The following is a 17,418-nucleotide window of genomic DNA, read 5'->3' on the forward strand; positions in this document are numbered from 1 at the left end:
GTCACTTAGTTCGGGTGTACCCAAAACATATATGGTTTTCGTCTTATGATGGGCTTATTGATTATAGCTTTGGCCCAAACAAGCAAGTAAAAGAAAGGAAGAAACTGCTTAGTGTCGTCTTTTATGGGTTTTGAGCCCCAATACTTCGACGGTATATGGAAGAGATTAAGATGTAGGCAGACCTTACATCTACCTAAGTAGAGAGGCTGCTTCCACGTTCTACCTAAATGGTAGAAAAAGCTCTAATTTCTGTCTCAAAGGCTAGGATGTTTACCACTGATCCAACCATACTGTTTTGGCCCAAAAAAGCAAGTATTTTCTATTTTGATGTGTTAGACCTAGATGACACAAATAATAGTAGGTAGATACAAAATGCTGTAATACACAACTTGCTCAATAAAAATATGTTGAATTTTGTTAATCACGACACTTAGTGTAACATATAATAAAACTTTGTAAATGATGGTCTATAATCTTATTCAATAATCAATTAATTTTATGTCAAAGACGTTAGGTGAGAAAAAAACCAATGTTTCAACTTTTTTTTTCCTTTTTACAAGAATTATAATGGTTTATACAAGATGATAGATTGTTTTATAAATTTTTTTTGCTTTAGCACAAATCGAATTTAAAATTCTATCAACCAAACAATGTACTTGTAATTAAACCCATTATCTTATTCTCATAACCATCAACCAAATATCGTTCCAATGTGTTTTGTAAGGGGTTTTGAAGAAGAATTTTAAAGTTACCTTAAGTTTTTAAAAATAACTTCTTGTTAATAATAGTCTTGTTTGTATATGATTTGATATGTAAAAATATGGTGACACACATAATAGTAGACATGAGCACAGGTCAAAACCCAGATTGTCCCGACTTGTGTCAACTCGAAACCTGACAGTGCAACAAAATTAAATTTGTGACCCAACTCATTATCCTATCAAGGCGAGTTGGTTCGGTTTGGGTGGGCTTTATTCGGTTCACGGATTTAGGAGAATTTGTTCATCATGTGTCAAAGCCCAGCTCGACCCAACCTGAAACACGACAATGCAACAAATAAAATTTGGCTCCGGCTAGTTATCCTATCAGGCTGGTCGGGTTCGAGAGGGTTTGAGCGGGTCTCATGTTTTCAGTTTATGTACTCATCCCTACATATAAGTGCATTAAATGGGTCTTGAAAATTAAAAAAAGTGGTAAGATTTTTTTTAGAAAATATGTTTATTATTTCCGGAAAAAAATCGTGTTAAGTTTTTTAAATCAAAAGAAACCTTTGCTAAAATTATAATTTATGTGTTACATTAAAATTTTCTTTTTATGTGTTGTAACTATCTATACTCCCTTATAAAGCAAACTGGCTTTAAGGGAGTAAGAACCTGATGTGACTAAAATGCCCACAACTTACTACATGCATGATCCCTTCTCGACCCGATTAGACAAAATTACCCTTAATAATGTTGTAAAAAAAAACCTCTATCTCGATTCTCTATCAGAAGAAACACACACAAAACATAAACCCTAAATCCATTCTCGATCCCTTCTCTATCAGAATATCAGAAACCATTCATCGATTTATTCACTGCCACCAGCACATCGATTCGTGACGGTGATCAATCCATATACACCGGCAGATTCGTGATCAATAGCAGATTCGTGACACCAGCAGATCGTTTCGTGCTCAAAAGGTATGATTTTTTTTAAAACCCTAATGTTAATTATGTCATCTGCATCTGTTATGCACCCTATGTATACATATATATACATACTTTTGTACATGGATTTGGGGGTAATGATAATTTATGTTTGTTTATTAGAATTATTGATCATGGATGATTTAAAGAATGGATGGATGGCCACGATGAATCTGGTTCAAATGATGTTTAGCCATGTGTTGATTATTTTCATGGGTGCAAATGATTACTTACTGCAGCTGATAGATCAAAACGGGCAGGGTTCACCCATATTCGCTTTAAACCTTTTCTCGATCACTTTTTAAATCGCATGTCAATTTATATATTTCTCTGTAGATCGCTTTATTGGCGGTTAGATTTATTATAAATTCAGTCCATTGGCGCTCAGATTTCAATTGTATCCACGGCGGTAAAAAAAATTCAGTTCATATGTATCCATGGCGGTCAGATTCTTTTATTATAATTTTGTTTTACCTAAATTATTGATACTACATATCAAAAGTTTATTTCATTTTCTTTTTTTTTTATGTATTTATGGTATAGTGATTACATTTCTTGATGCGACTTTCTGATACCCTGGAAAGGTTGGCTACTTCGACCCATTTACGATTTCAGAGATTCTTTTGTTCCCTGTTATTACTGAGGCTATTTTGTATATCATATTTAACTGGTAGTTATATTTCAAATGCAGACTTCTGTTTGTATACTGAGATTGGTTGCTCCTTCATGGTCATACATACATTGTACACATCTATGTATTCATATTTACTAAATATTTAATGACACATTGGTTTCAGGGGAATGCGTCAAAGAGATTTACTCTCGCAACGATACTAGAGAAATAGATGGGTTATCACCTTCATGATTTCAGAATCACTAATGGAAGGATACACACTAAATGTGCCAAAATGGATGGTTTTGGCAACAACAAATGTGTTGGATATAGAGTTTAGACAAGCCCAAATGGAGTACCAATCGATGCAGTTAAAGAATTCGTGTAACATTTGGGGGTTTCATCAAATGAGAAACTTAATTGATCAATACATAAATCGGTACGTTCAAGAATTCATATTTATCTAAATTTCATAATGGTTGAAAACCTACTCAGGTCCCCCGTGTCGGTGAATGTCCTAACATACGTGATTAGCTTGATGCCCCTGATTGTTCATTCTGAAAGGCATAAGTGATTATCTTGATATCACTTTTAATTTTTGAATAGCATATTCTAGAGAAACACGTATTTTTAATTATGTTGTAGTTTTTGTTTCATGACTGTTTAAAAGTTAAAACATGTCATTACATATTAGGCTCACTTGCATGGTTTCATAGAAACGTCTTTGAAACTTTTACCTTTCCAGAAATCTACTTCTCCACGTTTAATTGTTTATGTTGTGCTTTTTTTTTCCAGAATTTCTTTGAGCTACCTAAAGTTTGGTGGCAACCAATGTATATATGATGTTTCACTGATGCTCATAGGCCACGGGAGATGGATGAGATCAAAGCTGGTATACGTGTTCCCTCTATGAGGTGAGATTTACAACCGTTCCTTTCATGTTTATTTTACATTGCAGTTCACCTTTTTGAGATCTATAGATTATTAGATGACCATGATTTAGTGAGTAACCAGGTTATCCAAAAGTTATCTTGATTTGGAATTCTAGGAGCAATATCAAAGCCTTGGTGGTGACAGTATGGGGAGGGCAGGTTGGATAACGAGTAATCTTTTAGTACAAGGTAAAAAAAAAGATTGATTCTGGGTGGGCGTCCCCAACGTGCTATATCTGACTAAATACTTCTTAATTTTATTTATCAATAGCTCCGAGGTTATTAGAAGTTTTACATGCCCGTAGCCCCTTTGACCACTCTACTTTCAAGCTGATCTCTTTTATATTACCCACTTGACCCATTACTCTATTAGAGACCACATATAACCCGAGATGACCAATTCATAAGCAAAGTGGTCGAAGAGTCATCTACGAACATTGCAGAGTGTAGACTTTTTTTATTCCAGTTCGTCTATGCTTTGATATATATACCTAAACTCTAAAAAGTTGACATATACAGAAGGTTAATGGCCAGGATGATAGTTGTACCAAAAAATCATGTACATGCAACATGAAAATCCTCATTAATAATGCATATGAGCTTTGTTCAACTTTTCTAAAATTCCGTATTTTTTGGTTTCTGGATTTTTTTGTATAGGCGTTTGGGGCGTAAAAGGAGGAATTCCTCGAAAAATAGGACGTGATAATGAACAAGAAATTGTGAGCCTATTGATACTGAAGTCCCTTATTGTCAATGGCAACAACAATGAAAAAATAAAGCATCATCAAATATAGCAAGGTTGGTCAATTTCCATTATTGATGTAACTGGAAGTATTGTTGCTACTATGTGTACACAAGATATTAAAACTTCAATATGATATGTTATTGACAATTTGACATATGATATGTTTAGTATTGTTTGCATATGTATATGTATGCATATTTGCACTTCTCATTGGTTTATATACATACGTATGGATATTTGTACACGCAACAAATATTTAGTACCGCCACAACGTGCGGACACCCATCTAGTATATTAGAAAAACTTCTACTTCATAGCTCATTTAAAATAGAGAAAAGTTTGTATTAAAAAAAAAATAGAAAAGAAAAAAAATTCATACTCCTCGTCCCAATTCCAAATTTCAGTCATCAAGGCTCCAATCATTTTAAAGTGGATTAGAAGGTTTTTAAATATCGGGAAATTGCAACTCCCTCCAATTTAGGGAAAAACCAACTGACAGTTTTCAAAAAAGGGGAAGGCTATAAACTTTAGACATTTCACAAAATCAACTCATAAACTTCTAATTTTACATACACACGGTCACACACACACACAAAACAGTTCTGAAACACCAATTCTCTCCGGCGATTTTGGCGATTCGTCTACCGGATTCCTTTTTTGTCCGTCACAAATCGCCGCCGTGCTCTCACCGCAACTGCTGTTACTAATTCACATCCTTCTCATCGTTCCTCTTTTACGATCAAAGGTACGGTTGCTGCTTCTCCTACTACTAAATTTGATAAACAACTATTTAACCTAGGTATATATATATATATATATATATATGCTTTGAAGCTAGGAGAGAGATGTGCTTTTGGAGTCTATTGTATTTTTTTACGCATTTCGTGTTTATGCATGTCAAGTGTTCGATGAAATGCTAGGATCATATCATCTGTAATATATGTAATTAGGTATTACTCTTATACATGATTACCTTGTAATATTGATTAGTTAATTCAATAATATCAATTTTATGTCTTGTAATGATTTCGGTTTCCTTCCAATTTTGTTATAGAAGTTCGGTAGACTTATTAGTTTGCTATGAATCTAAAATATGGACCTAAAAATCGGTAGAATCATTCAACATTTAACAAATTACATCGACTCTTTCTCTAACCTCATATTTTATCTTTGATTCTGCACCATGTCGAAATCATATATTTAGGCGTAGTGTATGTGTTTTAGGACTGCCAATCATTTATCAGTATGAATTGAATTTGACATTTAGTCAATATTGTTATCCTTAATAGTTGTGTGTTTCTATATCTTGCTTGTTTGTTTAGTTGATTTGACTTTGACTATAACGTTGGCATCACTAAATTTGGTTGCTGGCTTACGGTTAGAGTTTTTGAATTACGATATTGCTTTTATCCATTAATGCAAGTATTTCTTTTGATTGATGGTTTGTTGAATCAGGAACCTTTGTTAGATGACTATCAATGTTGCTGCTAAACCGTTACTTTTAACATATCTATATAATTTTTGTATATGTAATTAAGTCCTATGATGTTTCCTTATTGCTTTTATGATGTTCATTGCTCCTCTCTTATTTTTCAACTCATCACTGAATATCTTCCTAGACTTCTCTTTTATTTAAGAACTCTGATGTTTACTGATTTCATATCATTTTCATGATATGCCTTACCAAGGTCTTTAGCAAAACTAAAACAAACCAGTTTCTAATGGAAATCTGTTGACTAATTAGTGCACTTCATAATCGATGCTAACAACAGAAGTCAAACATCTACAGATGGGAGTGGAAAATTATCATGTGACGGGGCTTGTAGGCGAAGGATCTTTTGGTAAAGTCTATAAGGGAAGAAGAAAATTCACTGGCCAGGTCTATGCAACTTCAACGATATCATTTATTATATTTCTTACAATTGAGCGAATTTGAATAGATTTGTTTTATTTTTTGTGTTGTAGACTGTTGCAATGAAATTTATACTGAAGCATGGTAAAAGTGAAAAGGACATTGAGAGTTTGAGACAAGAAATACAGGTACTCACATAATCCCTTTATATATCCAGTTTGCCTATTTGTGGTGGACATACCTGCATATGTCATGGACATTCACAACTTTCTTTTGTTAGCAACCAATACATGTAGATATTTCAATCGAGTTAACACCATATGCTATTTGCAGATCTTAAAAAGGTTAAAACACGAAAATGTCATTCAGATGCTAGATTTCTCTGAAAGCCCACAGGAGTTATGTGTGGTCACCGAATTTGCCCACGTAACTAACTCTACTCTTTTTCTGTCTCTCAGGACACTACTTTGATCTACTTTATACATATATTACTGATTGATATCATGTAAAAGCAAAAGAGCAGCATCTCACAATAAAGATTTAGTTAATTACGGTAAGTGTTCACTCGTTGTTGATCGAATGCATTTTCATCCAGGGTGAATTATTTGAGGTTATTGAAGATGATAAATGTCTTTCTGAAGAAGAAGTCCAGAAGATAGCAAAGCAATTGGTACTGTTAATTAGTTGCTCCTTTCTTTAAAGTTTCACTTTCTAATGATTAACAACTTATGCACTCTATAAGTGAGCATTCTCTTGCACAATTTTGCTTTAAAAATGAAATGATGGACTGATAAATGAAAACCTTTAAGACGATTCAGTTAACGAATTGCCACTGAAATGTACTAAAAATCATTTCATTAGCTACTTCAACAGTTTATTAGCTACTGCAATATTTTCATCCTTCTACAAATTTGCAGGTCAGAGCCTTGCACTACTTGCATACAAATCGTATTATTCATCGTGACATGAAGCCACAAAACATCTTGATTTGTGCCGGGGGTGTTGTTAAGGTTGGTTGATTGGAAACACTTTGTTGAATGACACAATAACTGCTTAATTTAACATCTAGGGAGTATTTAGTTTCCTTTTTTTTTTTTACCGTTTAGCCATTATCACGCCTCTTGTCCATATGGAACAGCTTTGTGATTTTGGGTTTGCACGTGCAATGTCTGCAAATACTGTTGCTTTAAGGTCAATAAAAGGTACAGTTAGTTTTATCACCATCTTTGCTGCAACTGTGTTACTTTGGCAATTCCGCCAGATAATAAATGTTTCCAGCTTCATAAGACTGCCCTGACCATTCATGCCTTCATTTGTTTCAGGTACTCCTTTGTACATGGCTCCAGAATTGATAAGAGAACAAGCCTACAACCATACTGCTGATTTGTGGTCTCTTGGGGTCATTTTGTAAGTGAATCTTTTTAGATGAGTAATACATTATGTCCTTCACAAGTTCATTTAGTCAATTTCCTATCACTGTATGCAGCAGTTAGTTTTTATTCGAATTTCTTACACACGCTCTTCTAGTTTCTAGCACTACGAACCTTGATGTATGAGATTTATCAATCAACACCCACATTCATCATGTTTATACTCTGATGCTAAAGAGTTGCACATAGATATCTGTATGGTGCATGTTTTGTTAAGTTTGTTGACTTCCTAAGGCTCAGTTTCTTGTGAAGATAACCTACTATCATGCTCATTTTCAGTTTATTTTTTCACTCTTTGACCACTTCAAAGGTAATAATAGTGTCAAGTACACATTGAACTTCTGTTTTTGCTTGGATGTAGCCAAAATGCATGGTAGACGATTTTTGACCATGAAAACGTGTAATCATTCACTTTGACGTGTTAGTGTTTCTCCTAGTGTCATCCATGAAATATGACCGTTTATTTTTACTCAGATATGAATTATATGTCGGCCAACCTCCATTTTACACAGAGAGAATATATGAACTTGTTCAGCGTATTACCAAGGTATGTCATCTTATGGTCATAGTCGATTTGGAAAAAATATTTAGTGGTATAGAAATTCATTTTTATGCTATTTCCAGGCTCCTGTAAAATACCCCGATACCATGAGTGAACATTTCAGAAGCTTTCTTACAGGTTTGCTTAATAAGGTATATGCATCTGTTCTTAATAGTTTCTTTTGTGTAAGCGACTTAGTTTAGTTACTATTAACTGCTTATTGCTTGTCTAAATCATAAGAGCAGGATCCTCAAAGCAGGCTGACATGGCCCAATCTTCTTGAGCATCCATTTGTTGCAGAAACAGTAGAGGTTGTTCAGACTAGGGTAACTAACTAATTATGATCCATTTTTTAGATTTTGTCTTTTAAGCTACTGTTAACAAAAAAAATTGGCATCTATAACTTGCTGAGCTATTAATAGGATCTTAGTGCCAATACGGCTGCTGCTAGAGACTGTGATACTGCATGTCCAGAAGGTAGGCCTTTATTGAAAATTCAAGTAGGTAACTCGGTAGATATTCATAATAAAGATTATATATCTGTGGCAAAATTATACAACTTGAATTTGATACCATGATAAACATAAGGTGTGATTTTCTCGAAGTCCCGTTTCTTATTTAATGATAAATGAGAAAATGTGGATACCTTGATTACCTTCTGAAGTACACAATAGACATACGTACCCCAGCAGTGGGGAACAGTTACTGTGCATATGTTTATAATAATTTGAGGTGAAGAAGTGATTGGGTCTATTCTCTCATTAGGATGCCAGCTGCTGGACAAGTTGGAAAGTGACTCTTGCACTGCTGAAGGTGCCAAGTCAATCATTCAAGACAATGAATTACTATCAGCTGTTTTGCTGCCTCTCAAAAGTCATCTGCGCAGGTAAAAGAAAATAGTATTTGGAAAGGCCCCGATATATTCTCAAGTGTGTAAAAGATATTTCCGATTGCTTTCTTTATGGGTATATAAGGTAAAATAACATTTTATTTGAAAATTGTTAGGGATGAAGATGTTGTCGCTTCAAAGAAATCGTTGAGAATTCTCTTAAACTTGGTTGCTGCTAGTGCTATTTGTGCTACAGGGAAGGTTGATGAAATATTTGGGGAACTTATATGCTTCACTGCTAATGTTGCGCGTATGAAAAAGGCAGATTATAATGACTTGCTGATAAAGGTGTGCTACTATTCGTCAAGTTTATTTAGTTTTCCCTTCCAGCCCCGCCTTTGTCATATTTTGTCTCGTAAGTTGCAACTACTTATAATCATAAAAGCTTTTTTTTCCATAAGAAATACCTGAAAGAAAATACTTTTTCAAAATATCAGTGTTGGTTTGGCTTTCATATTGTGCCTCTACATTGTTCATTATTCATTAAGTTCTCCAAGTTAATATTGAAAAGGCGCTTGTTATGTTCAGTGTTTTACACTTACAAAGATGTTGCTGGATAAGTGTGGCGGGGCGTTTGGAGATTCTTCATATATGAGGCATTGGGTTGCCATAGTGGAGCTCTACAAAGAGGTTATACTCTCAACCGAAGATATCATTATTTAACCAACATAGAATCTGTTTCATTTGGTGTTATCTCTCAAACTCTGATATCTATAGGTATTTGGTTGCACAGAAGATACTTACGAACGACTATTGTATGAATCTATTGCCTGCATTTCTGTTATCACATCCCGAGTAGCACAATGTTTAAAAGATGCCCAGGAGGTGGTGGCAACTCCTTTGTTGGATGCGTTTAAAGAGATACTGGATCCAAACGTAATCAGAAGGGTACTTAAAAGCTCATCATCAAGAGAAGTCATACTGGACACCTTGAAGATAGTTTCAGATCTAGCTCGTATCGATGATGTGAGTTTTGTTCTCTGTTATTTACATAGTTCTGATCCTATTCAAGTTATATGGGACTATTTTTTTCCCCTTCTTCTAAAGAATCTTTCTTATATATAATGAATGCAGGTTTTTTATATGCATATAAGTAATGCAAATATTTTAGAAGTCTTGAAAGAGTTTCTTACACATGAAGATCCCAAAGTCCGTGCCATGACTTGTAGTGCTATTGGAAATATGTGCCGTCATAGCTCATACTTTTATGGTTCGTTGGTAAGTATCGACCATTGTAATTTCTCTCTTTCAAAAGTTATCAGATGATATTTTTCTGATGACTTCATCACCTCCTATTATATTTTAGAAAAAGCACAATATGATTCGAGTATTGGTAGATCGTTGCTCAGATCAGGACAAACACACTCGTCATTTTGCTTGCTTTGCAGTAAGATACCATTGTTTTCTTAGTTTTGTTGCTGAAACAGTATCTATATGTCGTTTAGAATAATGGACGACTTTGTTTATAGATTGGTAATGCAGCATACCATAATGACATGCTTTATGAAGACCTAAGGAGATGTATACCTCAACTTGCAAATTTGCTGCTTTCGGGAGAAGAAGATAAAATGAGGGCAAATGCATGTGCTGCTTTGAGCAATTTGGTCCGCAACTCCAATATACTTTGTGGAGATATTGTGTCTAAAGGAGCATTGCAGGTATCTATTATCTATCTTGCATTTAAGTGTTGGAAAGTTATAATGAAACTGATTTTATATTTTCAAGTTTTAGAGTTCCATTTACGGTATTTAAGTACAGAAACTAATTCTGATTATCTTCTTATTCAGCATTCAGAGAATTAGTTTTTGAGATTTAGTTAAGGAGTAGGCCACGCGTTACGTAGATGCCGCCAGGGGGGGAGGATAGTTTTGACTGCTGCCATTTAAAATTCAGATTAGTATAATATCTCAAAGTCATTGACTAGTTACCTGGTTTTCCTTCCAGGTTTTATTGAAACTGGTGGCAGCTTGTAACAACAAAGATCTTATTGATGAGTCCCAGCCTCTAAAAGTAGCTCTTTATGCATTAGGGATGATGTGTGCTCATTCACACTGCAGACGCTTTATTCGATCATCTACTCTTTATCCCGTAATTGAACAACTTTGTCACTCACAAGAAGCAGTTATTGCCAAATATGCTTCTGTCATTTCCACTACAGCACGCAAACCTTAAAGCTTCCAGCTCCACATCTTGGCCTGATTCAAGTGTAAGTAGTTAACCGACTAGTGCAATCAGATTACATAACACATTGCTTCTAAAGCTTTAAGGAATTGAACAATTGGAGGGTACATGTTGTAAGTAGTACTATGTTACACCTGTCTATATAAAATTTCCATGTTTCGTGACTTGGCGATGTATGGCAATGTGAAAAGGTATTTGGAGGGTCTTGATGCCCATAAGGACATAACTAACCGTCCTAAGCCTTTTTGGTGGTGTACATATTCATTATTTTTTATACTATTATTTTTTACCTTTTTCTATTAAAATGGTTAAATTTTTATCATCACAAATTTATGTAACTTTATTCATTGTTTTTTATATTATTATTTTTTACCTTTTACTATTAAAACGGTTAAATTTTTATCACCACAAATTTACGTAACTTTTTCAAACCTTTTTATTTTATTTTATTTCTTTTAAAATTATTTTACACCAAAAGCTTTGATCTCTTATAATTTTACACTAAGTATTTCATTTAAACTGTATGAGTTTCTTTTTCACACAAAAGTAATTTTTACCCTTTTTAAAAAAATGGTTTAGTTTTTTTCCACTGTAAATTTATTTAACTTTTTTTTAACGTTTTTTATTTTTATTTTCTTTTAAAATCATTTTATACGAAAAGATTTAATCTCTTACAATTTTATAATAAGGATTTCATTTTAAACTGTATAGATTTCACTTTTACACAAAAGTTTTAATATTTCTTTCTTCACATAGGTATGCCACTTTCATTTATTTTTACCATTTGTTTTTTTTAACCACCGGATGAATACTACATGTTCCCCTTAAAACATTTGTGTCTTTTAACTCCCGGCTCATGAACCCATAATTATTTGTAAAACATAAATTTATCGTATAATATTAAATATATTTTTATTGTCATTTATTTCTATTATTGTTTTTAATATTATACCAATCTTCTAAGAACGTCGTTATCAGTATTAATATAGTTATTGTTAAAGGGCTTTGCTATTCCGTATTCAAACTTTTGGGCTACTTATTTATATTTAATTTTGGGTCTTGTGCTAACATTTTAATATGTCAGGTTAATTCAAAACTTTGAATTTATATGTAAAAAATGTCATATTTTTCTATTATTGTTTGGATTATATTCGTAACACATTTTGTCATTCTTTTAAGAACGTCGTCTCAGTATTAATATATTTATTTATAGATGTATTTCGTTATTTCTCCTAATAAAATTATCTTAATAAATTTAAGTAATTTTTTTTAAAAGCATCCACCTATGTAATGTCTCCCGGGCCAACACCCGGGAGTATTAGGATTTGTGCAAAGAATAGTAACTTTTTCTTTTATTTTTATGTAGACCCCACATGTCTATTATTTTCTAATTATTACTTTTAACTTATATTTTTTACATGCTTAACTTTTTTTCCTCATTATACATTTATTATCTTTGTAAATTTTTTTAATTTTATTTTTTTAAAATACATTTACACCAAAAACTTTGATCTCTTACATTTTGTACGAAGGATTCCATTTTAAATTGTAGGCACCCATTAAACCTTTTTTATTTCTACACAAACTTTTTAATTAAACATGTAATATTTTGGTTAGAAAATGGTAGAAAGAAATTAATATATCAAAGTCATCTTTTTTCTGTAATTATTTGTATTATGATCGCAACACATTTTGTCATTCTTATAAGAACGTCGTTTATGTATCATATTTTTGTTATTTCTCCTAATACCATTTTTTTTAATAAATTTAGATAATTTTCCTAAAAAGAAAGACATCCACAAACGTCATGTCACGTTGGCCCGGGTGACATATCTCGTTATACATTAAAAGCGCTGTGCGTACACATGCATCCAAAGATGTCGTTGCAAAATTGTATCATGTATAAACCCAATACAATATGATCTGATAAAGAGCTTTTGGATCACCTGGGTATTGCGGCTCAAAACCACAACACATACCAAACACCCCTGTATCACACAATCTACTAGCCAACAAATCAGAATCATAAACTATGCACCAAGGAATGAGTATGCTAATAAAGTTTCATCAGTATTTTACTGCATAGCTAAGAGAAACAAAAAACACAAGTTTTATACTGTAACTTTAACATTATAAAACAATATTCATGAACGGGATAATCAATAGTTTTATAATTATGTGCTCATTTCTACTAGAAATGAGATGCGGGTTCAAACTACAATATTAGCTGAATCATTATGCAATCAGAGTTTGGTGAGACTGAATTTGGTTCTCTTGGTTCTGCTGATAGTTAAGTGGCCTCCTGAAGAGCATGATGTGTGGCTCAGGTCGGTGGATGGCATAGTGCACCCATCCTCGGCTTTGCTGCACTCCAATTGCACGCCATTCAGTCTATACAAAGAAAATCACAACTCAATATCATTAATAACCGGTCAATGTCAGATTCCCTCTACTACATATGTAATACGACTATATGAACCAAATGTACAAAATACCAGATTACTCAACAAGTCAAATGTTTAATACTTGAAGCAAGATTCGTACATGTTTTTGCTTAAATACAGATGAGAATGTGTGAGTTCCAAAACTACTGACAAAAACCGAAAAAAATCTAAGCTATTATTTTTTAAAAATCATTTATATACATACAATTAGATACACCCCAAAAATGTCTAGTAGAAAATGCTATTTGAGTGTTGTAAAGAAGGCATTAACATCGATTTCTATGCTTGTTCTATCTCTAATCTGAACACAGGGTATGTTTTGGATTGCTTATTTTCAGCTAAGCATTTTTAACTTGCTGAAAATATATTAGTTTTCTCTAACATAAGCAATTCTGAAATTTCAATAAAACACAAAAAGTGCTTATTTGCTTCTAAAAGTTTCACAATGATCTTCAAAAATAGCATCAATCATATAACACCCTCTAACTAAATCTAAATAAATTATCGATCAAATTTTCCTACTGAACTATCTGATCAATACAATCATATAATATAAGCAATACAATTCTAATTGGTAAATCAAATGAAGTACATTACGGATAACGCAATAGTCATTTCCTAAGAACTATGAAACATACAACGGCATTTAGAGGCGGGAATGAGAAATACGATTTTGAAACTGAAATCAAATAAAAACAGTTCACTTCCTACCTTTTCATCAAAACCATATTTAAAAAAAAGCACAAAAGCGTACGTTAATCTATGGCTCTCCCCTATTTCTGACATTTATGCTCATACTACTACTACAATTTTCATAGGTAAACATCTTGACGGTGGCCAGGGAAATGGTCGATAACGGTCACGGGGAAACCTGTTTAAGCCGTGTACATCTTAGTCAAAAAGACTCTCCATCCTAAGAAATCCGAACAGAGAAAACCTCTTTCCGTTTATTTTAATCCTTTTTAAACATTTAATTTCACCAAAGGGGGAAACATTATAATTCTACCAATCCGAATAGCTAATTATCTGAACATTTCATAAATAATAATTTCAATAGAATTTCTAGTTGGGTCTGCTATGTATAAAAAAATTAAATTAAAACTAAAAGAAAACAATTATTATTATTATTATTATATTATAGAGTGTGTGTGTGTATATATATATATATATATATACCTCAGATAAAAGACGATTTTTGGGAAGAAGCTTGGCAACTTCTGGTGGAAGAACTACATGCCTACAAAATCAAAATAACAATCAATTCATTCAATATATATAAAAAACCAAAAAAAATATATATTTTATAAAAAAAAAAGAAAAAGAGGATGATTGATTTGTAAACCTGTACTCGAAGGTATCATCGAAATACTTTTCAGAATATTGTATCTGCCCCATTTAACAAATTTCCAACTCTCTTTCTAGATATTGATTAATTGTTTATTATTAATTTGATTGATATTAAGGGATTTGAATTGAGGGTTCATTATAAACAGTTAAATACCACAATAGAACGATATGATACCGTCTTTGTGTTGGTGGACTGTAGGTTAGCCTCCTTATCCAAGTCATTTTTTCCCCACTTGCTAAAAAAATCATTCAGAATAAAAATGTATTAGAGGATGGAAATAGTAAAAAAGAGAATGAGGATTTAGAAAGAAGATGAATTCCGTTATTTGGTATATACAAAGAATGAATATATATAAAAAAAATAAAATTTTAAATAACAATACATTTATTACATATAACATCTTCAAAATATTTTTCTTTCCCTTCTCACCCATTATCTACAATTTGTAGAGAATGTAACTGATTCCCTTTCTCATTTCCCATTCCCTTTTTTCGTCGTAAACAAACAAGGAAGTCTTTCTCATTCCATTTCTCCCCTTTCTATTACATCATACCAAACATCCCTTTATATTATTCATCCGCTTTCTCTGTTCATCTATTATTTTAATATTTTATTTTCCTGTTTTACAAAATTAAACAAACACATTTTATTATAACTAAAACACATTACATTACTTAAAAATAAAATAAAACGCAAAATTATAAAAAGACAGTACTTTATAAAAACATGAAATACATAATAATGATACGATTACTCTTCATCGTCATCATCTTTTATTGACAATTTTCCTAAGCCACGGTAAGCGCTTTCATTGAGCCACCACTTGTCGTGTTACGGACATTTGACTTCATCTGTTGTTTTGTCTTCTCCGCACTTGTCGTGGTACGATTCGGCCCAAGTGCATTGGTCATCCAACATGTGACCGGCCTTAAAAACATCATCGACCACCCTCTTAACCCTCTTGATCTCATCTTGTAGAAACAAAGAATATGTCTCTTCATGCTTCGAGACCTTGCGGCCTGGTGCTTGTATTGCCTCAACCTGTTGCTCGCATTGCCTCAAACTGCTTACATTCCTTCCAAATTTTGGTCCAGTGACCTGTTAGTTTAGTCTTGCTTCGTGGTCCTTCAGTGGTGTCCCTGTTGAACATTTCAGTAACGTCGTTCCAAAAGGATTCGTCGGGATTATTCATTTCACACCTACCCGTAACAGGGTTCGGTCTCCTCAACATCCAACACCTCGACAAACAAAGATCTTCTGAATGAGTCCATCCACTTCTAGACATTATTAATTGAATGGTTTTTGGAATGGTTTAAGAAAGATAAAATGCTTTGAAAGTGATACCAATGTGTATATTTAGATTGTTGTGATTTGAAATGGTAGTGTGAAGTGGTATAAATAGAAGTAGAAAACTTTTTTAAATAAATAAAATTTTAAATGGCTAACTAACGGTTGCTTTTGAATTTGGGTTTGAAAAATGTTTTTTTTTTAAATTAGCAACGGTACCAAGGTAAATCGGGCCCCACCAAACACAATATCGTACGTCTATAGTTGGGAGAAAGGGCTTGGACGCGAGGTTAGACGCAGTTGTGTTAATGGCGTCCTCTCGCTGCTACGAGGCGGATGGAAGGAGGGTGCATCAATAAGGACCGGACTTAGTAGAATTTATTTCCCGTATCGAGAAGGATATACACAAAAAAGTATAGTAAGAAATTTTGTTTTAAAAAAGCTAAAATTAAATGTTCTAACATATATGTATAAAAAGTTAAACTTAGTATCTTTTATGCTCATCTTTCAATTTAATTATAAAAAAATAATGATTTTATAGACATTAAACCATATAAAAGATATGGTAATTCTGGCACTTGACTGAAACCAATTGTTTTAGTTGATCAATAATAGTCTGTGTCAAAATAAATATGGCATGAACTTTATCATTTGGGAAAGGTAGATTTAGGGGTTGATACTCTTTATCAAAAAGAGATTCAATAATGGCGTCTGTAATAGCTAATTTATCTTGTTCTGGGTATTTGACTACTCTTTTGTAAAATGGTAAAGTTCTATTGGCAAAAAATGACTCATCTGTGCCAGATTGAGCAATCGAGGTCCACGCATTCAAGAAACAAAACAGGGAGCCGCCATCAGAGAGGCTATGGTTATAAGTCACACCGATCGAAAACCCACAATTTGGAAAGAGTGTAACTTGAAGGGAAAAAGCTGGGATCTTAATGTAATATGATATTTTAACATAGTTTCCTAGTGGCGGTATAAGATGGTAAAACTTATCATAGGTGCGAGGATGATATCGAGTAAGATCATTAAAATCAAGATTACATTTCGCAAACGTAACCTTGACATATAATCACCTTCAACATGTTATCGTAAAAGATGTTAATACTTGTGTTGAGACCAATTTATGCAATTGATCGATAATAGGTAGTGTCAAGATAAATGTGCTACGAACTTTATCATTTGGGAAAGGTAGCTTTAGGGGTTAATACTCTTTATCAAAAAGAGTTTCAAGCTAGAACTTTAATAGGGTTGATTTATATCATTTAGGGTAATTGATTACCCTTTCGTAAAATGGTAAAGTTCCATTTGCTAAATATGACCTATCTGGCTATCTGTGCCAGTTAGAGCAATCGAGGTTCACGCATTTAAGAAACAAACTGGCAAGTGCTATCAGCAATGGCATGGCTATAACTCACGCCGATAGAAAAACCATAATTTGAAAAAAGATTATCAAACTCATGTA

The 17,418-nt window shown here is 33.1% G+C and overlaps 2 protein-coding genes across 3 annotated transcripts; one reads left to right on the top strand and one right to left on the bottom strand.

Annotated features, from left to right (window-relative positions):
- The first annotated feature begins 4,381 nt into the window (after nucleotides 1-4,381).
- On the top strand, nucleotides 4,382-11,097 carry LOC122582413 (serine/threonine-protein kinase TIO-like). Of its 2 annotated transcripts, XM_043754803.1 has the most exons (20): nucleotides 4,382-4,723; nucleotides 5,768-5,857; nucleotides 5,944-6,018; nucleotides 6,164-6,256; nucleotides 6,426-6,500; nucleotides 6,748-6,840; nucleotides 6,969-7,032; nucleotides 7,153-7,237; nucleotides 7,735-7,807; nucleotides 7,885-7,953; nucleotides 8,047-8,127; nucleotides 8,224-8,278; nucleotides 8,567-8,687; nucleotides 8,807-8,978; nucleotides 9,219-9,320; nucleotides 9,408-9,656; nucleotides 9,765-9,908; nucleotides 9,997-10,077; nucleotides 10,160-10,348; nucleotides 10,635-11,097. In XM_043754803.1, the coding sequence occupies exons 2-20, from the start codon at nucleotides 5,768-5,770 to the stop codon at nucleotides 10,860-10,862; spliced, it is 2,139 nt and encodes a 712-aa protein (XP_043610738.1). In that variant the 5' UTR covers nucleotides 4,382-4,723; the 3' UTR covers nucleotides 10,863-11,097. The 2 variants fall into 2 exon arrangements, with proteins under 2 accessions (XP_043610738.1, XP_043610740.1); XM_043754805.1 differs by lacking the exon at nucleotides 10,635-11,097 and having other exon boundaries at nucleotides 10,173-10,291.
- A 1,825-nt stretch (nucleotides 11,098-12,922) lies between these two features.
- LOC122582371 (cyclin-dependent kinases regulatory subunit 1-like) lies at nucleotides 12,923-14,865 on the bottom strand. Its single transcript, XM_043754757.1, has 3 exons — nucleotides 14,658-14,865; nucleotides 14,492-14,552; nucleotides 12,923-13,262 (listed from the first exon to the last, which is right to left on the bottom strand). Exons 1-3 carry the CDS (start codon nucleotides 14,708-14,710, stop codon nucleotides 13,107-13,109), a joined length of 270 nt encoding a protein of 89 aa, XP_043610692.1. The 5' UTR covers nucleotides 14,711-14,865; the 3' UTR covers nucleotides 12,923-13,106.
- Between the last annotated feature and the right edge of the window lie 2,553 nt (nucleotides 14,866-17,418).

The sequence above is a fragment of the Erigeron canadensis genome, chromosome 9 (genome assembly GCF_010389155.1).
Source record: "Erigeron canadensis isolate Cc75 chromosome 9, C_canadensis_v1, whole genome shotgun sequence".
Taxonomy (NCBI): domain Eukaryota; kingdom Viridiplantae; phylum Streptophyta; class Magnoliopsida; order Asterales; family Asteraceae; genus Erigeron; species Erigeron canadensis.